We start from the raw sequence: 24,829 nt of genomic DNA, 5'->3' as shown, positions 1-24,829 counted from the left end.
GCAGAGTAAAGCATGTATGAGTGTGAGCAGTGAGTATGTGACGGCTAGGTTTTCTTTTTCCAACAATGAATCATATATTATATATACTAAGGGCATTTTTGTCTTTTCATATATACGGGGATTAAACGGGTCTCCACGGGGCGGGGACCTCTACCCCCGCTCCCACCCCGTTTATTATACGGGCCCCGGTCCCCGCGGGTAGAAATTACCCCCCATATCTGTCCTCCAGCGAGTAAATCCCCGCGGGTACCTGTCCCGCCGGAAATTTTTGCCATGCCTAGATGTATTGTGTACTTAAGATTGGAGATTATTCAATTCATATGGAATATTTAGGAAGTTGTCCAATCTATTGACAAAAAAAAAAAAAACAACAAGTGTAAAAAAGAGGCCTTGGTTTTAGAAACCTGAATATTGTAAATGAAGCTTTCATTCCCAAGCGGGGGTGGAACTTGATTAATGACTCGAACTCTTTATGGACAAAGGTAATGATTGGAAAATATGGTGGAGATAATTTACTACGGGGCTGTACATCAAAGGGTGGGGACTCACCCTTATGGAAAACCATGAGCAAATTATGGGCAACTTTGCCCCAGAATGTTGGACACAATATTAGGGATTTAGGGTGTACATTAAAAAATTAAAATGTGGTTAATTGATTAAAAAATTATATTTACATTTTAGTTAATTAATTTAATAAAATAATTTTAAAATTATATTTATATTTTTTAAAATTGTTTAACCAAAATCAAATTTAAAAAATTCGATTTTTAACTGATTAACCAAAACCAAAATTAAATTTTAAAAAATTATAATTTTTTAAAAAAATCGATTTTTCGGCCAAAAATCGATTTTTATCCAAAAATCTATTATTTTTTTAAAATTTCTTTTATTTTATAACTGATTAAAAATTAATTTTTAAATTTTATAACTGGTTAATAATCAGTTTTATCATATAAAATCAAGGGTAAAAAACCCTAATAAGCCAACGCTGGAAATGTGTAACGTAAATACGCCAAACTGAAAATCGTTTCAGCAATAAGCCAGAAGCTATTTTAATGTAATTCGAACCAGGTTGGTTCGAACTACGAACCTTAGTAATTCGAACCAGGGTGGTTCGAATTAGGTGGAGAGGAGCTTTGAATGTAATTCGAACCAATGTGGTTCGAACTACTACCACAAGTAATTCGAACTCACCTAGTTCGAACTATAGGCAATTGTGCAATGTATGTAATTCGAACCAAGCTGGTTCGAATTACCCTTGGCGTGCTCCTTCATAAATCGAACTAAGCTGGTTCGAATTAGGGGTGATTCGGCTATATAAGGAGTTCGAATCACCCTCATTCGAACTATTATTCCTTCCCCCTACCCCACCAAATCTCAGAGAAAACGACCCAGATTCTCTCCGAGGAAGACCTGAACGGAATACTCTGCTGATGGGGGACAATCCGGCACGGTTATATCGCTTGGACGGAGTCGCTCATATAGCCGGGGTCATCAACGACGAGGTTAGTACGGAAATATTTTTGATTCTAGCCGTAGTTGTGACTTAGTGGTTTTGCATGTGGATTAGATGGTGGTTTATGTTAGTGGTTTATGTAGGTGGTTTATGTTAGGGGATTTTGTTGGTGGTTTATGTTAGTGGTTTAAGTTAGCGGTTTAAGTTAGTGGTTTATGTTAGTGGTTTACGTTGGTGGTTTAGGGTAGTAGTTTATGTTAGTGGTTTAAGTTAGTGGTTTAAGTTAGTGGTTTCTGTTAGTGGTTTATGTTGGTGGTTGATGTTACCGATTTTTGTGAGTGGTTTATGCAACCGGTTTATGTGAGTGGTTTAGGGTAGGTGGTTTTCGTTAGTGGTTTTATGTTGGTGATATGTTTGACTTGTTTGATTGTAGTTGTTTTACGCTAGATGTTTTATGTAAACCAGTTTAGTTAAGGTTTTTCTTGTTAGTAGATCCCGTTAAGCCGGTTTATGTTAACGGTTTAGTTGTGCGGTATATGGGTTTGTTTTCCAGTTGCTTATCTTTCATGTAATGTTATGCGGTTTTATTTAGCAGAATTGTTTGTTGATGATTTATCGTGTTGCTTACGGTTGTGGTCGGTTTTTAAGCTGACTTTAACTATGCGGTTCATTTCATGCGCAGCCCCAGCGATGCAATAGGAGCATGCGGCGGCAGCAGGGCATGCGACTTGATGACAGATACGTTCCGTACTTGCAGATGGCAGGTCTATACCATCTTGCAAGGTTGAACGACCGATGGTTCCGGCTAGACGAGGCCCTTGTCAGAGCATTCGTGGAGCGATGGCGTCCCGAGACGCACAGGTTTCATATGCCGTTCGGAGAGTGCACTATCACACTCCAGGACGTGGCATACCAGCTGGGTTTGCCAGTGGACGGCCGTTACGTGAGCGGGTGCCTGTCAAAGTTCCATATATACATCGAGGGTGGCCGCCCAGCCTGGGTCTGGTTCCAGGAGTTGCTTGGAGTTATACCTCCTCCTAGTCAGGTTAAGAAGTACGCAGTGAACTGCAGCTGGTTTCAGGAGACTTTTGGTGAGTGCCCTGAGGATGCAGATGAGGAGACTGTGCGCCGATATGCCCGTGCGTACATCATGATGTTGTTGGGCACGCAGCTGTTTGCGGACAAGTCCGGGAACCGGATTCACATCAGATGGCTTCCGTACGTAGCGAGGCTGGAGGAGCTTGGTACCTACAGCTGGGGTTCTGCAGCACTGGCTTGGTTGTACCGGTGCATGTGCCGAGTGGCGAACAGACATGTCGTCAAGTTAGCGGGCCCGCTTCAGCTACTTCAGTCTTGGATCTTTTGGCGCTTTCCTCGATTTAGGCCTGCAGGATATGAGACGTTCAGCTGGCCGTTGGCCTCGAGGTACTAGAAACGGCCTTATCTATTTCAATTTTACACACAACACTGCATTTCATTAATAGTCTATTGCATACTCTAAATACATATTTCAGTTGATGTAACACATGTGTATGTTGCAGATGGTCAGGTTACAACCCTTCCGGGAGTGAGAAGGGTCCTAGAGTGGCGATGTGGAGGCTCAGGATAGACCGGTTACAGGATAGGGAGGTGAGTATGCAAGTTAACAAATGTCCTTTTATAAGCAACCTTTTCGAGTTGGTTCCAACAATTGCCCTGACAAGGGTGGGTTCCTTCTGTTGTGCAGTTTATATGGATGCCGTACAGTAGCCCCGACGTACTTCAGGTTCTGCATCCGGAGGTTTTGGAGCCTCGGCATATGGCGTTGTGGCGCTCTGTGACCGCGCTGATCTACTTTGCTGTCATAGAGTGGCATCAGATAGATCGTGTTCTTCTGCAGTTTGGAGGGGTACAGCCCCCTCCGCTTCCCGCCCTGAACATCGACTTTCTGATGTCCAAGGACGGGAGAGGTGGCGATCGGTGGTTCCCGTCTTATTTGCAGAAGTGGCATCTCTACTGGGACTCTCGTCAGGAGAGTGTGCTGAGGTTCGACGTTGTTGCCGACCCCGGACCGTCGCATGAGTTCCTTGAGTGGTGGAGTCAGCATGGGAAGAGGTTCTTATCTCCGGACACGCAGTTGGGGGATCCGAGAGCAGTTCCGATTCCAGTTTAGGCGTCACAGCGGGGTCCAAGGCGAGTTCCTGACATGGATCGTCCTGAGGACGTGCCGGACAGGCGTAGGGTTGAGAGGAGGATGGGTGTGGGGACACGGCGGAGCCAGCGTGAGTTTAGGTGGCCTGATCATGCTATGGACGATGATCACGACGCCGGTCCCGTTAGAGGCGGACGACGATTCCAGGGAGGTAGGGCGAGGGGGCGTGCTAACCGTGGGGACGACGACGATGATCAGCATGGGCATGTTGGCGGGGGTGGTTCAGGTGCTGTTCCAGCTGCGGGTACTAGCACACACGATGGCGGTCATGGGGGTGAGTGGTATGGTACAGGGATGGGTGACGGGGCTGACACGGGTGACGCTGGACTTGGATCGGGTCCTCTTGGACATTACTTCGTTGGTGTGCCAGCCGATGACCAGCCTGAACAGGGGGGTACACCTTGGGTTATCCCGGGGCACAGTGGTCAGACTTTATTGGGTCAGACACGCTTGTTGGGGACTTCGGGAGTCCACGCTTCCTAGAGGAGATCACCTCCATATTAAAATTTAGTGTTTACCTTTGCATATTAAAATTTGAATCGATGGAACTTGTAGCAGTATTCATAATGAAAGACAACATATTCATTACTACTCGCAACAATCAAAGTACAGTGTATAAAGATCAAACAGTTACATACGTAAGCAAACATTGCATTTAACAGGAAAACTAAAATGTAAATAATACTAACACTAACAACATGCCCACCAATGGCGCCCTGTCTGAGACGATCCTCCTAGCTGTGGGCAACAACGTCGTGTGTGTCCGGGTTGGTGACATAGACCGCACCTCTTTGGCCGATTCGAATCTGCCTCGTCCATATTCGTCCGTATCCTTGTGGATCTAGGACGACCCTCTCTCGCACGCCTCCTGTCAGGGTCCGGAATCACCGTGGGCCCGTCGTAAGGTGGCCAGAAACCCTCCGGGATCGGAGGTGTGAATCCCATCCGATACACACTGAACACCGAGCTAATCTGACAGACGCTGTGAACGTAAGAGGTCCAGGTGACCCGTTAGTAGGCACAGCATGCAAGTGCGTGCTGACACGGGAAATGAAGCGCCTGGAAGTACCCGCAGTCACATGTCCGCGAGGCAAGCGATACTCTGTAGGTACCCAAGGAGAAAGAACCAGTCGGAGTGATCTCTGCTACGGTGAACTCGGAGTTATCCCGGTCATACAACGTCACCGTGAAGCACCTGGCCGTCTACAAGTTGGCCTCAATACACTTCACCAAATGCTGACTGAATTGTTGTCCGGTTCCCATCTGGGCCTCAGCCTCTCTCCCCTTGCGAACAAAGAGTTCCGCAAGCCTACAATATGTTGCCTTCACCAGGGATGCTACAGGGAGATTTCTGACCCCCTTGACGATTGAGTTCACACACTCGGAGATGTTCGTCGTCATGTGACCGAATCTCCGCCCCTCATCACGATGCTGAGTCCACAAGGAGTAATCAATCCGGTTCGCCCACTCACACATCGCCGGATCTTCAGACCGCAGAATATCAAACCAGTAATCGAATTCAACCTCGGTCTTCGCATACGCCGCATTCACTAGAAGCCTCCTAGCGTCTTTGCCCTTGAAGGTAAGGGCAAAATTAGCCGCTACGTGTCGTATGCAGAATGCACGGTACGCAGATGGCGGTAACCAACCTCCGTCAGGGGCCTTAAGCGCAGCCTTGATGTCGTTGTGCCTGTCCGATATAACCAGCAGACCGGGCTGCGGGGTCACGTGCTGTCGAAGGTGCGAGAGAAAGAATATCCAGGACTCTGCATTCTCACCCTCTACTAGTGCGAATGCGACAGGTAGAATGTTAGAGTTCCCGTCCTGTGCAATCGCGATGAGCAATGTTCCCCCATACTTCCCATACAGATGTGTGCCGTCAATGCTGACTAGCGGCTTGCAATGACGGAATGCCTCGATGCACGGAGGGAAAGTCCAGAAAAGTCTGTGGAAATATGCTTGAGACTCGTCCACCTGTCCTCCAACTCGAACCGAGCTCGTCCTGAGGACCGCAACACTGCCAGGCATCGTCAGCTGGACACCCAACACTAGGGATGTCAATGGGGCAGGGCGGGGGCGGGGGATGCCTCCCTGCTCCCCATCCCCGCCCTCAGATTTGCTCCCCATCCCCGCCCCATTCCCCGCTGTGGGGGAATATTGCTCCCCATCCCCATTCCCCACGGAGCCCCATTCCCCGCGGGGACCCCATTCCCCATCTACATAATAGTTCTAACTAATTATTAATTTTCATATGAATAGAGCTACAAGTATCTATCTTATACAAAAACTGCAAGATTTTATACAAAAAGTCTAAATGACACGATGGTGACTTCTTTCGAAATAACGCAATGGGGGGACGCAACGACAAGCCAAAGGAAAAAGCAGTGGACGAGGTGGGAGACGCGGCAACAGAAAGGAGAATGGACACGACGGTAGAGTTACGAAAAGGAACGCCGCAAATAGAAATTACGACGCGGTAAGGGTGATGGCACGGTGAGGTGTGACGATGCGGTGAGAAGGGTGACGAGGGGGTGGCTGCAGAGAGATTGGATGGAGTATGGACAGCCTTAGGGATCTCTGAATTGAAGAGGGGTTATGCAAATAAAGTTTAGGAGTTTTGGGTTTCTATATATATGTGTGTGAGAAATGACTAAAAAACATATATGAGAAATAAACTATTAAGGATAATTTAAGGAATTCATAAATTTCGGGGAATAGCGGGGACGGAGCGGGGATCCCTGCTAGGGTCCCCGCGCCTGCTTCGGGGGAATTTTGTCCCCCATCCCCATTCCCGCGGGAAAAATTCCCCACAATCGGATCCCCATTCGGGGCAGTCCCCGCAGGGATCCCCGCGTCTCGGGGAATTTCGCCATCCCTACCCAACACCCACCTAGGTATGTCGTTGTATGACTCATCCCAGTCACCGTAGATGAGGGCAATAGCCTTCTGCTTTGCCATCCATACCCTCCTGTAAGTCGGCCTAAAACCAAAGTGCGCTGCCGTGGCGTTTAGGAGCACCTTTATGCTCACGGATGCGTCAGCCCTAACCATTGGCATAATGAACGCCAAAATCACATGATAATCCAAACTCCTGTGGTCACTCGAGATGGATGTGGCCAGGCAAGTGTGAGGTCCGTTGTACCGTTTGACCTCCCAAACCCCCTTGCGCTTCCGGAGACTCAGTCGAATCAACCATGTGCACCCATTCCCAAACTCGGAACACTTGCCCACATACCGGCGGTGGTCGGACTCCAGCACCTTGTACTGTACCCCTCGCCGGATGCTGTAACTCTTCACACTTAACAGGGCCTCGTCTTTATCCTGGAATTGCTGACCAACCTGGAACTCTGTCAGACCAACAGTCCCTTCCGCATCTCTAGCTCCGAATCCAACAGTGTGCCCTAAAACCCCCTCATGCCTCATGGCGTCCAGGTCCAACGAGGAAAAATGTGGTGGATACTGCTGTGTGCCAGAGCTAGAACCACCGCTCGCCAATGCAGGACCAGTCGCTCCAACCTCGTCGCCGCTGTCATCCTCAATTGTATCCGGCTCGACGTCGTCCTCATCTGCATCACCCAAGACTCCGTCTCCGACGCCAACTGGTGGAACGCCCTCTAAAGCGTTCGGCAGAATATCAAAGGATCCTACCTCGTCGCCTACGTCGTCATTCAGATCAACAGCAAAAGACGGGGAGGCGACAAGTTGGACCGCTGGCTCGTACCCTGGGACGGAGGAAGAAGCCACGGCAGCCCTGGAACTGGAACCAGCTGCCGTGGCTACATTGGTGGTATTCCGGTTGGAACCCCCTGAGCTGGATACCACATCAATAAGCTTTGCGAGCAATTCTAGTGTCCTCACCTCCGGAAACTGCCTCCGACAAAGAAACATGACTTGCAGGTCCTCATCACTACCAATCGTGAGACAATCATACTTCACCGTATCGTGCAGGATCGTGACTGGAATGCGATAGAAAAACTTCTTAACCCGCTTCGCACCTTCCAGGCCAAGTTTCATCAGCACAGATCTAACAAGGTCATCATAGCTTGTCGTTGGATTCACGACAATACAGAGAGGATCCTTATCTGTGAACTTCACTCCGGAACGAGTTTTCCTCTTAATGGATCCTCTGTGGTGAACCAGAACAACAAAACTCTCCTCACTAGCCATTTTACTGGTCTAATGAGACCAACTCATGCTTAGAACGGTTATATAGAGGTCTCTCTCCCACTAATTCGAACCAGCCTGGTTCGAATTATGGTTTGTGTAATTCGAACCAGCACGGTTCGAATTACTCAGGCCGGATCTCTCTCTATAATTCGAACCTCCCTGGTTCGAACTATGTGCAGCCAAGGTTCGAACCAACCTGGTTTGATTTATGAAGAAAATTTTGGTAGTAGTTCGAACCACATTGGTTCGAATTACATTCAAAGCTCATCTCCTCCTAATTCGAACCACCCTGGTTCGAATTACTAAGGTTCGTAGTTCGAACCAGCCTGGTTCGAATTACATAAAAATAGCTTCTGGCTTATTGCTGAAACGATTTTCAGTTTGGCGTATTTACGTTACACATTTCCAACGTTGGCTTATTAGGGTTTTTTACCCTAAAATCAATTTAGTAATTTAGTTAATTAATCAAAATTAAATTTTTGTTAACTAAAAAATAAATTTGGTTTTTGAATTAATCAAAACTATGTACAGCCCTAGAGCATATAATTGGCAATGGGAAGAGGACTAATTTTTGGAGTGATGAATGGTTGGAAAAGAGTCTCAAGCTGCAGGATTGGACTTCACCTATAAGGACAGAAGAGAAGAGCAAGTGGGTTATTAATTCCTAATGACGACTGGGATGTGAGCCAGCTCAACATCCTCCTCCCAAATGAAATCCAAAGGGAGAATTAACCATCAAACAGACAGATAGTAATCTGGCTCAATAGCAACAGGAGGAAGACCAAATTTTAAAAAAATATGGAAATAAAAGAGAATATAGAGAATTAAGATTTTTGTCTGGCAGTTGGCCCATAACTGTTTACTAACTTTTTTGAGAACTCCTGGGTGGACGCAGGGGAATAATCCCAATTATATGTATTGTAATGTTGAAGTTGAGACCCACTTCATGCGATGAGGGATTGTCCAAAGGCTTCAACCATTTGGATGGCATGCGTTAAACCGCAGTTCATCCGAAACTTCTTCTCCTTAAATTTGATAGATTGGATCTTGTTTAACATGTCAATAGAAGTTCGGATGGACCAGAATTTGAATTGGAGGGATGTTTTTATGACGATAGTTTGGATGATATGGAGGTTCACGAATGAATATATGCACTCTAATAAGGAGATCATGTGAGAATCAGGAAGATTGTGGAGGAGAACAGGACCGTAATAAATAAGAACTATAGAGACGAGTAGAGGTGCAGAAGAATGATCTCTCCTAAAAACTTTTTTTGAAAAATTGGTATAAACTTAACACTAATGACGCCTTTAGAAGGAATCCAGGGCCAGCGAGCTGTGCAGGAATTCTAAGGAACCAAAATAGTGGATGGGCATGGACAGATCTAGAAGTATTATTATGGAGGGGCCAATAATATATATAATATTAAAAATTATGCAAAAAAAAATTATATAATGTAATATGTTTACAAAAATATACCGATAGAGAATATATTTTAAAGTGCAAAAAATATGTGTGTACTTTTTACTAACGAAGTGGTCGATTTTTCGTATTATAAAATTCATCGATAATAGAATTTGTGTCAAATTTTTTAGCAATTTTTCTTTTCAATATAATTAAAAGACAATTAGTAAAAAATCCATTTCTCATTTTGTTTCTGAGTCATTATTCCTATTATTCATAGCTGAAAAAGATCTTTTAATTATAGTAGTTAAAACAGAAAGAATTAATATCAAATGAATAAAAAAAAATAGTCATAAAATGAAAAAAAAAATCTATTTTGTGGGATTTAAAAAAATTGTTTAATTAAAAAAATATTAGTAATAATATTTTTTCAGATTTTTTTTAATATTGTTACCTAGTTTTTAGATATTAGAAATCATTAAGATCTAAATTGGAATAAATTTTTATTTATACTAAATTAAATATTAAATAAATTTTTAAAAAATTAAGTCATACTTAATAATTTATTATTATTATTATTATTATTTTAAAAAAAAACTGGCACTCGCACCCCCCCCCCCTCTTATCCGTCCTTGTGGATGGGTATGGGAATTTGCTACAAAATTGGAGAATGCAAATGCCATAGAAGTTGAAGTAAACGCTATAAAGATGGGCTGGAAATTACTTGGAGTAAAGGAATTAAACATTTAATAGTGGAATCAGATTTACAAGGAGCGATCAAGTTGATAAAAAATCCTCCCATGCGACATCCAACTCTTGCTCGGCCTCAACGGAGAATACAGGCTATGCTAAATAACAATTGGTAAGTGCAGCTCCAATATATGCTTAGAGAGGTTAATCAGGTGACGGATGGACTAGCTAATCTGATATTGGATGGAGAAAAGGAAAGTATGTTCTTTCAACAACGTCCTAGAAAAGTTTCAATGCATCTCTTTGGTGATAGTTGTGGGATCTTATATCCTCGTTTTGTGTAGGCTTTTTTTCTTGGCCTTAAGGCTTTTTTGTTTAAAAAAAAATTAATTATACGTATAAAATATAGAAAAATTTCTAGAGGTCAGTAATTTTTAATATTTTTGGTAATTATTTGATCAATATAAATACTAAATTATTTTTAATAAATAAATTTTGCTAATTCATATGTTTAAACTTTAAAAAAATATAGGTATAAACTGTATTGATTCATATATGTAAAATTTTAATAAATATAAGTGTAAATTATATATTTTTTGTGTACAAAATCTTTGTAAATATAAATACAAATTACTATCAAGTGCTGACAAAAAATAATAATATTTACTGATCATGTAGTATTATTCTAAAATATATATTAAAATATAAAATTTATTAAAAATAAATTAAATAACACATTATTTATACATAAATATATAATATTTTTAGCGTGAAACATGGGCATAGCATTTTTTTTAGTAATAATAATGTAGGAAATATTTAAAAAATGACTAGTTTCATTTAGTTCCAATTAGTTCAGTTTGTAATTTGAAAATGAAAAATATTATTCCTACACTAAAATTAGTCATTAAAATTAGCTATTCATGTATTTATATATAAATATATGTATGATTTAATTTATTTTTAATATATATTTATATTTCAATATATATTTTATATTTGTGGTTGATTTTAACACGGATTTTGATATACACATAGCATTATCACTTTAAAACAAAGAATCAAACTAAACTTAAAGGTTTTGCTAAATTAAAGAAAAACCAGCCAGTCCTTTTTATTTTTTTGGTGACGTCTAGAAATAAAAGAAAAAAACAAAGACAAGCTAACAGCCATGATCAGATCCCTCTGCAAAGCATCTTGGATAATCAACACTCCTACTAATTATAGGAAAAGAAAGTGTAAATTAAGCACGAACCACTATAGAAGAGGATCATATTAAAGATGGTGAGGCATATCAATTTAATGGCTGAAAACAAAGCCATATTAGTCGTTCCGCTAAGTTTACACACCTAACATGGCCGTCAATAATTCAATTATCTTAACAAGTCATGAAACCCTCATCTTCCTCCTTCTATAAGTACCCAAACACCCACCCAGAAACGGTAAAAAAAAAAAATTGAAAAAATTTAAAAAAAAGGTCGCATTCTTGTTTCTACGTTTTCCTGATCTTCTTCCCTCTGTCGTTTCGTTCCTTTACGCCACATTTATATCTTTTATATACATATAAGTGAACTCAGACATAAATATATACATACAATAATACATATATTATTATTATTATTATTATTATTATTATTATTATTATTATTATTTTATATATGATGGGTTTTCTTCACAAGCTTTGGGACGAAACGCTGGCAGGCCCCGCACCGGAGTCGGGCTTGGGGAAGCTGCGTAAATATAACTCCTTTGTCGGCAGCGGCGGCGCCAGGTCACCAATGTCGCCGGATGATGTGCCTATTAGCCGCAGCATCACCATTCTCCGGGACCCCTCTGCCATGAGACCCGCCACATCTGATCCAGCCTCTCCTTCTATCCCTATTACTCCTCGAACCCCAATAACCCGTAATATCTCTCTCTCTATTAATAATTTATGAAAGGAAAATATTACGTGTATATAAAAATTATAAGTCAAATTAATAATTGTGTGTTTGTGTATGAATATATGCGTTTTTTAATTTATTTTTAAAATATATTTTATATTTTATTATGTGTTTTATAGTGTTAACTGTTTTGATAGTTAATTCTTAACCTATACATAATATGATAGAATAATTCAATACTTAATGTTAGGATATCATTCAACTTAAGATAAGTATGTATAAAAGGAGAAAGAATTAGTTAGTATTAGTTTAAAACTAACTCAAAAATAAGAGAAAAGTGTTGATCATTTAGAATTTTTTTTAAATTCAATTCGTAATGATTTTTTATCATGGAAGAATTTTTTCTTTTTTTATATTAAATTTATTAGAAATATAATTATTAATATTATTTTTTTTATAATTTAAACTTTTAAAATAAATAATTTTATGATATGATATCAGAATTCTGTCTAAAAGATTAAAAATTCTATTTTTAGTGAATCCTAAAAGTAAAAAAAAAAAAAAAAAACACAAGACAAATAAAAAAAAATTTATGCAAAAAATTAAAGAAACTAAAAAAAAATATTGTTTAAAAAAAGGGTTATACTAAGTAACCAATAATTTTTTTGAACAACATGAATAATCATTAATAAAATAAAAACACACTACACCTTCAAATACTCACCTAAATCTTAATATTAGAATTATCCACCTAGTGAAATGAACATCTGATATATCCATTGTTCATCAATGTTGTTGGTTACCTATACTTTTCCTTAAAAAGAATATTAAAGATATAATCATTAATGTTATCAGTATAATCTGATAGCATTGTTGTCGGATCATTCCAATCTATTATATTCTATTATATCTATTATATTTCTCTAATTTTAGAGCCAAAATGTGCCACATATCACTTTCTCATTACAATTGGAATCAAATATTTTTCTCCACCAAAATTAAGAAATTCTCCCCTCCTCCTTACTAATTTTACAACCAAAATGTGCCATATGTCACTCTCTCATTGTAATTGAAATTAAATCTTTCCCTCTAAAATTAAAGAATTCTTCACTCCTTCTTACTAATTTTACAACAAAAATATGGCACATGTCACTCCTTCATTGCAATTGAAATCAAATCATTCCCTCCAAATTAAAGAATTCTCCCCTACTCCCTCTTTCTTTCTCTATTTCTCTCATTCCTTCAACTACTCTATCAATATCAATGATTAATTACTAATTTGATAATCAAAATGTGCAATATGACATTCTTTAATTGTATTAAAATTAAAATTAAAATTGAAATATACTTATATTATGTATCATATATTACGATCTAATTTAATAATCAAATATATCAGATGAAACTCTCTTATTAAAATTGAGAAAAATATTTTTTTTTTCAAAATTAATAAACTCCCTTCCTAAATTCTCTCATCTATCTCTCTATTTTTTTATTTCTCTGTTTTTACTTTATATATAATTTATATTTTATATTAATAATTTGACAAATCATAATATGGCATCCGATATTTTTTTACAATTAAAATAAAAAATTTTCTTCCAAAATTAACAAACTCTCACTTTCACTCTCATTCTTCATCTTTATCTTTCTCTCATTCTCTATTTTTTCTATCTTTCTCTTCTACAGAAAATAAAATTAACAAAATAATATAATTTAAATAAAAAATATTATTATTATTATTGTTATTATATACATAGTTTTTTAGTTTTTTATTTAGTTTTAAATTTTTACCGCTTATCTTTCTAATCTATATTTTCATTTATCTTCTTTCAAATATTTATTACAAATAATTTTGAGAGAATACTAATGTTATAATTAAAAGTTAGAATCAAGATTCAATTATATTTTAAAAAATTAATTTTGAGTTAATTTTATAACTATCAGTATAATGTTTTTATACTAATATCTAATTATATTTTTATATACATAGAGAAAAAATATTATTTTTAAATAAAAAGTATAAAAATTAATTATTTCTATTTGTGCAACAGACTTAACAGTTAACACCTAATTAAATATAAAAATATACACGTTAAATTGTTTTAAATTTTAGATAACAAAGTCACCAAAAAAAATTTTAGATAATGAATGTTAAAATTAATTATTAATAAAAAATTAAACTTTTTTATATAAAAAAATAACTAAAAATCTTATTATTTGATTTTTTATTTACAGATACCTTGATCTTCTTAATCAGAGACTTTTGTTAACCTACGACTTTTTTTTGTAAAAGTAGTTTGATTTTATAAATTTTTTATACTATGCATAATCTATACTGTCAGAATAAAGTAGATCGTAATTTTGAAAAAATTATATTCTCGTAATGTTATTATAGATAAAAATACTAATTTGAAGACTAAATTCAATTCTTCGCACAGTTCTCCAGTTACCAGTATAACGATGCATGGTCGATGGTTGCATGGCATAATCTAAAAACTTTCAAATAGAGTAATTGAAGTTCGTTGTTTTTCTTTAGTAAGTAAAAATAATAATAAATACATAAATAATTGCTAACAAGTGTAAAGGAAGAGGTGCTTGTTAGGAATACCAAAATGGACAGATTTTATAGAAAAAGATAAAATTTTAAAATGTGTAATATTATAAAAATATCTTATCTGCGTACAAATATTCTACTCTGTATTCTTAGCAAATAAAATAAATAAATAATGAGAAGTGTTAGGAGCCAATAATTTTTATAATTTGTAAGTATCAAGTAGTTATTAATGATGTTTTTAATAGTGTGAGATTTCATTTAATAATGTAGGATTATTTTTTTTTTTTATTGATTACATATTGACAAAAATTTAATAAAGTTGTTGGCCCTAAACTTTTTTATAAATAATTGATAGTTCTGTATTTTAATCTCCTCAGTCCTCACTGTATAGCCACATCTCTCACTATATACATCCCTTACTTTTTGGATAAAAAACTTGTGCCTTCATTATTCCATTGATGAAGAAAAATGTCACTCAAGAAAGTTAAACCTTAATCAAAGTTGATAAACCATAATTGGTGTGTTCTTCAGGTGATGAATGCACCGCATCGAAGATCAATATACAGTTACAAACGATACCTGTTCTTCATGTCCTTTTTCTTTTTCTGTTTTACTAATTTTGGAAAAAAAAACAAAATGCTCCGCAGCTGATACGCCGGGTGTGGATTTCAAGAAATTCACGAGGAGGAAAACGTCGGCGAATGCAGCAGTGGACAGCTCTGCTTCTATACAAGTATGAACAATAATGAGTTGTTTTCTAATTTTATTTTGATGAAATAGACATAAGACCTTAGCTTCTTTACTTTTCATGCGCTTTGTTGTCTAACTTCCTTGTGCATGTGATTTGCAGGGTGATTATGAGTGCTTTGGATCATTGTTGAGAGAGAGGAAGTGAGATGATTTAATAATCTGAAACATCGTTACGCAACTATACAGAGGGATTACGTTTTTGTACATACTACAACAATTTCCATCTTTACTAGGATCTTGTTAATTATTAATTATTAATAATTAATTGTATGACATATATGTATATATATTATATAAGTAAGTAAATATGAGAGTCGTCTACATAAAATAAAAAAGGCTCAGCTGATCATGCAGGATATTTTTGTAAATATGATTACTGTTCTTTTGTTTTTGTACTTGAAGCTTTTGGCTGTTGTATATATATAGATAGATTATGTACCTTTGTCATCTCTATCAATGTAACTCAATTAAGCTTCGAAGTATTCTGATTTTGTTTTACTTATCAGTTATCTCTGTCTTATATATATATATTCTATTTTTTTTTTAGTAATTCTGTATATATTGAAGGTCATTTGGGAAATCCCGGCCGATTACATGGGAAATTTTGAGCAACGAGTAAGAGCAGATATTATGTGTTTTGAGATATTTTTATATGTTCCGCTCTTTCAATTATTTTTGAAGGTGTTTTGCTTTGATTGGACGATATTATTAAGATATGGACAAATAATAATAAGTCATATAGAATTTATTTTCTATGTCAATATTTATTTTTTTTATAAAAATATATATCATATCATTATTTTTACTAAAATACTCTTATAATTTAATAAAAATAAAAAATATTTTTTATTTAATTTTATAGAAAGATTTAGACATCCTTATTTTATTGGATTAGACAAAAATAGCTTTTTAAATCAATCAAAATTTTAAAATTTAACTAATTCTAATTTTATATTTTCAAATAATTTAAACAACTGAACAAAAATATATTTGAAAAACAAAAAAAATCAAAAGATTGTTCTTTTATCTGGGTTTCAGAAATCCTCTCTTCAATCACTGTCTCTGAAAGTTTTCTAGTGTTCTTCATCTTCTCAAGGTTTTCTAGTGCCCTTTTCTCCTTTTCCTACTCTCTCTCTCTCTCTGTGGTGTTGCATTCAAGCTCTCTCCCTCTCTCCTCTCCGGTCTCGCAATCAAGGTCGTCGTCGCTCTTCTCGTCTCTGGGACTAGTCTTGTCGTTGCTCTCTATCTCCTCATTGTCTTGTAGTCAGTCGCGCGCCTTCGTTGCGCTCGTCGTCGACGGCGGCAGAAGCAGTAGGTCCAGAGGCTCGTCGTCTTCTTGCTTCGAGTCTCGCCGTCAGCTTCCTTCACACAATCAGAAGCTGCTTCCCGATTTGGTGAGTTCCAACAAATTTCCCTATTCTTTTCATCCGTAATCGAGATCTTCATCGTTTTTCAATGACTCGGACTTATAACCTAATGGGTGGGCACAACAATCGGCAAACTATGACACTATGGTAGAGATTAGACTGACAATGCAGTCACTAGCGCCTTAGTGGGGGTTTCTTGTCAAAAATCAAAATTTCTCATTTCAAACACACATATTTTGTAAAGAAACCCATCAATCAAAATCAATAATAGTCATAAAATCCTAATCACTACAAATTTCTGCAGACCCCTTTTTCTCTTTTGTGGAGCTTTATCAATTCTCAATGGAGATAAATCCTGTAACTATTCGTTTGTTTTGTTGATTTTTGATCAAAATTTATGTTTTCTTCTTCTTGGTTTTTATTTATGTTTCAAAGCTTAATTATTTATTATACTAAGTTCATTCCAATTGCATCCTTACATGATTCCTTTACTCTGAGCTGTTGTTTTTTGTTCCATTTAATTTATTTTTTGGGTATTGTTATAATTTTCATATTCTAGCATATATCTGGTACATGTATAGAAAGATTAACAGATGTTCAAGGAATAATTCTTAATGTATTTTTTACGGATAAAAATGATCAAATTTGTATTCTAGTGGCTAGGCTTAGGTAAATTGGCGGTTAAGAGTCTATGCGACCTTGGGAAGGTTGAGGAAGGTAGAAAGTTGATTGTAGATAGATGGGGAAGGATTGCGTTCCCCATGTTTTGTTTTACAATATGATTATTGAATGTGCTGCTACAAATTTGTTGCTGAAAATATCGCTGAACTAGGTTTTTTGTTGCTAAAAATCATCACTGACATGAATTTGTTACTGATTATCATCACTAGACCTTGAATTTGTTATTGTCTTGCTCAAATAACTACTTAGCTAAATCTTTTTATTGTTGAAAAGTATCATTGAGTTGATTTTGTTAGTGATTGAATCTTGAATTTGTTGCTGTCTTACTAAATATTTTTTTGTGGCAATTAAATGCTATCATAATAATAACATTCTTATGCACTAATAACATTATTTGCAGTTCTATCTTGACAACAAAGTTACATATGTTTAATTTAGGTACCTGCCATTATACGTCTCACCCTTCATCCTTGGAAAACTCACTGATTCCTCCACCTAACTTCCAAGTTTCTGCAGTCTTTTGTCACCTTAATAGACCTCATCAATCATCCATTACTGATACTCAAGGTGCGAATGGTTTCACCTCAGCCAATAATTGTTACTGGTAACTCCTTTGTTTATGCCTTAGTAATTTTTGCAACCATTATAGGCCTTATTGGTTTTTATTTTCATTTTTAGTATCTTTTGTTTTAAAGATAATGTTACCCATCATTTGCGACTCATTGTGGTGTTCATCCACCACCACCACCTATTCATTTGTTTCAAGCTGTTCTTTCCAAGGGCACTATGCTCCCTTACAACCAAGTCATCATTGAAGTAAGCTGCAAGAAATTTCAGAATGTCAATATTCTTAACTATTTGGTTCCGTTTAGTAACTGTATCAATGTTTTTGAGGAATGAAGCAAATAATTAAACAAATGCTCCTCTCATAAGATAAAATTTGTATATTTTCTATCTATCCAAAGGTTTAGAATAAGGAAGGACAATTTTTCTTGATTATAGTTTGCATATCTAACTTTATAAGATAGAACTGAGGACTCAAACCATCGTTCAGGATCAAATGCATCAGCTGGCGTTAAATAACATAGATGTCGACGGCTGGCCTTTGAATGTTGAGATGGCAAAATCTCTTCCGCAAAAACCATCTGTTGTGAATTTTTTCCTTGCTTCATTATCTCTTCGTTTGATGATGCAGCAAGCTGTGGCAATGCAACAGATGCAATTCCAGCAAGCTCTATTTATGCAACAAACCATGACTGCACAGCAGGCTGCCAATAAAGTCGCCACCATGAAGTCTACAACAGAGTTAACGGCAGCCCGAGCTATTGAAATAGGTAGGAAGCTGAAAGCTGATGGACCTGAAATTGAAGAGAAATAAACAAAACAGAAATCCAGGTATGTTTACTTTGTCAATTTTTGCTAGTGTAATTGTTCCACTGGTGCTTCTTGACTATTCATTTTCAATGTTTTTATTATTACAACTAATTCATTTTAGGGTACCGTACATAAGTATCATGAACCCATTAGAGTAATGCTTGAAATAGATTTATAAGTTTGGTAAAGGTGCCTAAAGTTTCTATCCTTTTGATGTTTTAAGGAAAAAAAATTATAATCTTGTCCCCATTTTAAAAGTTCCCATTCGGTTGTATATGTTTTACTATATTTAATAGTGTTAGGTTTACTATATATATATATAGACTGAATGGTTGTGGAATAAGAAAAGTTTAGATTATGGTGACAAAATCTTGTTTGTATATTATTTCTTTTTGTCCTTTATTTTCATATGCTAACAAAGGTCTTTAATTCATTAATTCAATTTCCATTTTCAGGTCTTCTTCCCCTCCTCGTGCAAGATCTTGATCAAAGCCAAGATCTCCTGTTAGTTATCGAAGAAGGAGGAGGTCTCGTTTGTTCTACTCTCCTGCTCGCTACAATAGGGGTTGTCGGTCCAGATCACCAGTCAGGTCCCATCATTATTCAAGCTATGAAAGGGATCGAAGGTCCTATAAAGACATCAGAGAACACAGTGATAAAAGCAGAAGACGGGATTTAGATAGATACCTTGATCGGCATTCATCTGCTTCAAGAAGGAATAGGAGTAGGAGCGTGAGCCCTTATTCAAGGAAATCACATCAAACTGAATCTATTTCTCCAAAACGTCATAGAGAAAGTTCACCTCATAGAGGAAGAAAAGAATCACGTGCTGATTCTGGATCCCCAAGTCATCGCAGAGGTAGTAAGTCATCTCCCAAGATTGATAAAATCAAACAAAAGAGCGAAAGACGCTCAAGATCAGTTTCTTCAGATGATAATAGGCTTCAATCCAACAAAAATGAAGAAGTCTTGCATGGAAAATCTAAAAATAGAGAGAGAAGATGGTCCAGGTCAGTATCTGTTGAGGAGAAGACTTATAGGATAGTAAAGATCTGTTGAAGGGAAGCATCTCACTAAAGATAAATCGGGTGATAGTAAAGATAAAAAATCAAAGCATCGCATTAGAAGACGCTCCAGGTCAATATCATTAGAGGTTGAGCATAACAATGGAGGCAGCTCATCACATAAAGAATTGGATGAAAGCAATTTTGAACAGAGAAAACTCAGGTCTAAGTCTCCTGAAGGAAAGCGTCACACTGGTGATAAATATGGAAGCGGATATGAAAGATCAGAGAAGGACTTGCTCCCTCAGAGACAATGATTGCACATCTGATAGAAATTGAGGTTTGCCAACATATTTAACTATGATGGATAAATGCATACTATCTCCACCTTCTATTGCAATTAAAAATAGTAAATGCTCAAATTCAATTATGCAATCCATTTTAGATATGATTTCACTATGTCATTATCCTTGATTGCTAATGTCATAAATCATAACCTTTGTGTTATTCATGCCATAACTTAAATATACCCGACTAAAAAGTGATTTATGTCTTAATTGATATTGAAGGCAAATGTTGGAATCGAAATTATAGTAGTTTCACTATTGATGTTACTTCTAAATTTTAACTTTGGTTATTTCACGCTGATTTTTGTTACAGTTCCTGTTTTTCATAATTCTTGATATTTTCTCGCTGAATAGAATGAGTTAATTATTTATTAATTTCTAATAAAGTAGTTTGGGTGTAAAGTGAAGCCTTCATTTATTTAGATATGTCACACTTCAGATTTTAAATTGATAGGATTCATAAATTTCATCTCTATTAGAATGAGTTTTACCCTTTGCTAGTAACTTTCAATATTATTTCAAATATGAGGACTTGCCTAGCTTACAACACAGAAGTGGTTCAAGGAATAGAAATGCTAGAGTGAAAATTAAGTTTCATCTAAATTCAAATATAGTTGAACTAAAGACAGAAACATCAATTTTCAAAAAAAGTCCATAAAAAATATAGTGCATAATAATTTTTTTAAGTAAAAGAGATTAAACTAACAACTCTTAATATAAACCAAACTTGACTACATGACAATTACGAATTTTTAATTTTTGTTTGAATCTTTTTGTTTATACTTATTGTAATTCCTGGTAGCAGAGTCAATGACATTATGCAGCATCAAATTGTGGGGCCTTAGAATCAAATCCAACGCAAGTCTCTTCCTTGTACCATCATTAATCTAAAAAATATAAGTATTTTAGGTTACCAACAAAACCATACATGATGTACTATTTTTTTTAGCAAAAGAAAATTACATTTATTGTATAACTATACGTCTTCCTGTAGTTTGTCATCCAGGTTGCCACTCATATCCCACAATCATTACTGTGTTAAATAAGACGCGGTTAGCTTATGCAGATAAATATTTCAAAGAGGAAAACACAAATACAGATATTCCTTACGAGCCAGGAGCTTGTTCTCCTGTTTGTAGCGTATCCACAAATACAAAATCATGTATTCTTGGCCTAAATGGAGTGTTGTATTTATAGAACGAGTCATACTTGAGCATATCTTCCAGATATTTTGCCTATTCATATAGGAAAAAAAATTAAATAAAGGACGATATTTGAAACCTTTAAAAAAATATCATAAAAGTGAAAATGGGAAAAGTTAATTTACCAACTTTACAATACTCGATCTCTTTCCCTCTTTATTTGAAACAATCGGTAGGAAATCTAGCAAAATTATTTGATGATTGTACAAATAAAAAACAACCACATACCAATGCATGTTGTTCTTGTTGACAGGTAAAAACATTTAGTACCAACTTTCACGTATTAGGATATTACTAGACACAAATAATTTTAAAATAAAAAATATAGGTTGGTTCATAAAGATAAGGGTCATTAGACAATGAAAAAAAAATACAACAAATCATAAACCTTTTTTAGACCTTCGTCAACTTTTTCTATGAATTCTATTTGATAATATTTCAACAAAACTTCAATTTTGGTATCACATTCCAGTATGAATTGCTGAATTTAATAGTTATGGGTTAAGTCAGTGACACCAATTATAAAATAATATAAAATAAATAAAAACTGTAACAAATATTGAAAAAGACATGGCATACCGAAAACACAGCTGGCAAATACCAGTGTGTTTGACATCCTATTCCTTTCTCCTACACGGTTAGCATAGTAGCCACCAAATCCAACACCTATGTGGTAATTAATAAATTTATTAAGAATGGAAAGTATGCTAGGGATAGTAACTTAATTATGCACTTACATCCCTATGCACCCATTCCTTGGGAATTAATGACTTGAAATTGTCACGAGTTCCGCTAAACTTGTTTGTTGTCGCCAATACTTCATCGCTACAAACATGAAATACATTAATATTGTACTATTTTTTAAAGCTTTAATAGATAGATAATGAGATATGTAACCTTCTTTTATTTGGTGCAAACACGTAGGTTGCCATTTTAATATCTAAGTCATCCAAATCCATGTATGCAGGAGGCTTAAATAAAATCGGATCCACTACAAAATAAAAAAATTGGTAAAATTACTAAGTTATGTAACCTTAGATGATTGACGCCAATTCTTGTGATATGAGGACTTACAGATAGCCATTCAATTTTTCGTTTATTGTGCTCGGCCTTTTTGTTGTTTAGGGTAGGCATGCTAATAGAATATCCACTTAGTGTACTATTTTTTAAGTGTGCCTTTTGCTCCTCAGTTAGAGATTTGTGTGAGGTCCTCAATGTAGTTTTTTTATTTTTTGAAAATTTTTCTTTAATGGAGACAGTATTCACACCAACCATAATTTTAGACAATGTGGATTCCAGACAATTTTTCTCTTGGCCGTAGATATCTTCTTATCGCATACACTTGTATTCTTTGATGCTTTCTTATTTGTACCAGAGTCAGACTGATGATGTTGTGGAAACTTTAGCAGTTTAAGAATTTCATCTGTATCTCTTGCATTAGTAAATTGAAAAGGATATAAGAGAGTAGGAGGCCAAAAATTTGTGAAAGTTGGACCTACGATAAATGATGGTGGGAATAGGTTGTATAGCGATGGATGCATAGTTGTCGGAGATTGGTTAGAATATACTGCAGCAGTATAAAAATCTTGGTAAATAGAATAGAAATATTGGGGTATGTGAGGTATATGGTTGAAGTACGAATAATGTAAGAGTTGGTTATCAATAACATTAATGCTAACATCTCTTGTGTCTCTTTTTTTCTCGCTATGTTGAGGTGGTCCGGATGATTCTTGCTTACCCATTTCAAGCACCCAAGCATATATGTAACACAATTAGAATTATAATGTGAATATAATTTGCTAATGACATGTTAAAATATGTCTTTATTGGTGGATAGGTGAGTAAATTTAATAAGCATATTATTTTTTAATGGCGTTGTGGATTTGTTTAGCTATTTTTATTTATGGTAATTTATCTTTGGCAGCGATGAGGAGGATATAGTATTTTCAAGGGGTTACAGCTCGCAGAGATGTATTCAGGAGTTTGATGCCAAGCAACCCAATTGTTTCTCTTGTGCTACTTTTAGTAGTAGATATGATGACCGCAGAGTTGAAAAAAGAAAGCGATTATTGTTTTGTACCTCCATCTTTTGCGGTAAGTATATAGGAGTGTATGTTAGAATAATACTGATTTTTTATTTGTATTGTGCAAATAAACAATCTTCAAAATTAACGTAGGTGGCAGCGCAGACCAGGATGGATCCCAGCTACTTGGAGTATTATGTCAGATATTTATTTGGAGAAAGTTGACTACTTAAAAAGAGTAAGGATTGTTGCATGCATCATATAACATAACATAATGCATTTATTTTTAATATACATAAAACTATACTAACTAACATGACTTTCTCTTGATTAGATGTTTATCCCTGTATCTGAAACTACTGACGAAGGTCATGAACACTGGTACCTCGTAGTGATCGATCGTGTTAAAAGACAAATCATTTTGCTAGACCCATTTTCCATTGAGAAATAGTTTAAGCGAAAGAGGATAGCTTTGAAATTAGTAAATATATTTTCTGTTTATTTGTTAATTATCTAGATATATGACTGAAAAAGTACACTCTGACATACACATAACAAGCCATTTTGTTAGACAAAGTATTGAAAGATTGTTCATTGTACAACTTTGAGAGCACTCCAGATCTAATTTATTCACAATTTGAATTAGAAGAACCAGAAGGCCTTTCAACCCTCGAAGCTGGATCGTAAGATAATATAATTAGTAGTTATTGATATGAAATTTATGCAATTATATAGTACTCTAATATGTTTAGCTCGATATGTAGGAATGATGCGGGTGTTTGGGTTGCGAGTTGGATGATAACTTGTTTTGAAGATGATAATTTTAACATCAAGGTAATATTATACAATAATATTATTCCTCATTCTTTCTTTGATATTTAGGTAGCTAAGCCTAATGTTTAAATGTTAATATTTTATTAGGTTGATGATGGAAATTGAATGAAGACTGCAATCTCACTCGTGTCGAAGAATCACAATATGATCGAGTATAGGGTCAAAAGAAATATCTTTGAAAATCTTAGAAAGTTGAATGATAATCAATATCGTGGTGATGATGAATTCCCACAAGATTAGATTTATGACATTCCTTTCTTTTGTTATTTTTGTTCTTATTATTTTCTTGTGGGCATATAAACCTTCTAATGACATACGCATTATATTTTGTTCATGTTTGTGTTCTTTATTGTTTGTTGGATTACTTAATATTTCGATTTAACTTGAGATATAATTATTATTATTCTCGAATGTGAGTTTTCTTGGCCATTATTATTACTTCTGGGTTTTATGTGGTGAGCAGATCATTTATATTTTAATTCTAAACTTTGTTTTGATTAACTTGTATGTTATATGTAAAGTAGTTTTCACATTAACCCAGATGACTCGAATATTTTAAGCGTATCTCTGTTATGACTTCATATGATTGTTCTTTATTTTGTTTTCTCTTTTTTCCTATATTCCCACTTGATATTTATATTTAACTAATGATGGATCACTTACTGGAAAATCCAAATTCATTGGTGACCTGGGAGGCGCGGTTTGGTGATTTTATTAATGGGGCTTATGTGATATTTGACAATTTCTTGTCTTCTAGTAAGGCTAAGTGGCTCTGTCAGACTGGGCTTGTCGTGTTACTTCCTCATAGTTATGATGGTGAAGGTCCTGAGCATTCAAGTGCCAAATTGGAACGCTTCCTTCAGGTTTTCTCGTCAATCTATATTCTAATTTCTTTGAA

At 36.0% G+C, this 24,829-nt stretch overlaps 3 protein-coding genes and 1 pseudogene across 3 annotated transcripts; 3 read left to right on the top strand and 1 right to left on the bottom strand.

Moving 5' to 3' along the window:
* Positions 1–2,213: 2,213 nt before the first annotated feature.
* Positions 2,214–3,608, top strand: LOC148543973 (serine/threonine-protein phosphatase 7 long form homolog). Its single transcript, XM_088498804.1, has 3 exons — positions 2,214–2,881; positions 2,998–3,085; positions 3,183–3,608. The coding sequence occupies exons 1-3, from the start codon at positions 2,214–2,216 to the stop codon at positions 3,606–3,608; spliced, it is 1,182 nt and encodes a 393-aa protein (XP_088354930.1).
* Positions 3,609–4,161: 553 nt separating this feature from the next.
* Positions 4,162–7,535, bottom strand: LOC148543972 (uncharacterized). Its single transcript, XM_088498803.1, has 3 exons — positions 7,056–7,535; positions 5,297–5,471; positions 4,162–4,235 (listed from the first exon to the last, which is right to left on the bottom strand). The coding sequence occupies exons 1-3, from the start codon at positions 7,533–7,535 to the stop codon at positions 4,162–4,164; spliced, it is 729 nt and encodes a 242-aa protein (XP_088354929.1).
* Positions 7,536–11,375: 3,840 nt separating this feature from the next.
* On the top strand, positions 11,376–15,531 carry LOC110266685 (dormancy-associated protein homolog 3-like). Its single transcript, XM_088500354.1, has 3 exons — positions 11,376–11,813; positions 14,996–15,081; positions 15,199–15,531. Exons 1-3 carry the CDS (start codon positions 11,567–11,569, stop codon positions 15,241–15,243), a joined length of 378 nt encoding a protein of 125 aa, XP_088356480.1. The 5' UTR covers positions 11,376–11,566; the 3' UTR covers positions 15,244–15,531.
* Positions 15,532–18,206: 2,675 nt separating this feature from the next.
* LOC148543971 (uncharacterized) lies at positions 18,207–19,579 on the top strand (annotated as a pseudogene).
* The last annotated feature ends 5,250 nt before the right edge of the window (positions 19,580–24,829 follow it).

This window comes from Arachis ipaensis, chromosome B9, assembly GCF_059453495.1.
Source record: "Arachis ipaensis isolate K30076 ecotype BB chromosome B9, ASM5945349v1, whole genome shotgun sequence".
In the NCBI taxonomy this organism is placed as follows: domain Eukaryota; kingdom Viridiplantae; phylum Streptophyta; class Magnoliopsida; order Fabales; family Fabaceae; genus Arachis; species Arachis ipaensis.
Note: the sequence above shows the minus strand (reverse complement) of the source record. Positions and strands in the feature narration are given on the sequence as shown.

Excerpts from the sequence above, each read along its gene's own strand:
- LOC110266685 (XM_088500354.1), top strand. The coding sequence starts at position 11,567 with ATGATGGGTTTTCTTCACAAGCTTTGGGACGAAACGCTGGCAGGCCCC. Across the intron at positions 11,814-14,995 it reads TCCTCGAACCCCAATAACCC|CTGATACGCCGGGTGTGGAT; the intron begins GTAATATCTCTC and ends AATGCTCCGCAG. Across the intron at positions 15,082-15,198 it reads ACAGCTCTGCTTCTATACAA|GGTGATTATGAGTGCTTTGG; the intron begins GTATGAACAATA and ends TGTGATTTGCAG.
- LOC148543973 (XM_088498804.1), top strand. The coding sequence starts at position 2,214 with ATGGCAGGTCTATACCATCTTGCAAGGTTGAACGACCGATGGTTCCGG. Across the intron at positions 2,882-2,997 it reads AGCTGGCCGTTGGCCTCGAG|ATGGTCAGGTTACAACCCTT; the intron begins GTACTAGAAACG and ends TGTATGTTGCAG. Across the intron at positions 3,086-3,182 it reads ACCGGTTACAGGATAGGGAG|TTTATATGGATGCCGTACAG; the intron begins GTGAGTATGCAA and ends TCTGTTGTGCAG.
- LOC148543972 (XM_088498803.1), bottom strand. The coding sequence starts at position 7,535 with ATGTTTCTTTGTCGGAGGCAGTTTCCGGAGGTGAGGACACTAGAATTG. Across the intron at positions 5,472-7,055 it reads ACGCCATGAGGCATGAGGGG|GACGGGAACTCTAACATTCT; the intron begins GTTTTAGGGCAC and ends GCGATTGCACAG. Across the intron at positions 4,236-5,296 it reads GCTTAAGGCCCCTGACGGAG|TAATGAATATGTTGTCTTTC; the intron begins GTTGGTTACCGC and ends TGTTGCGAGTAG.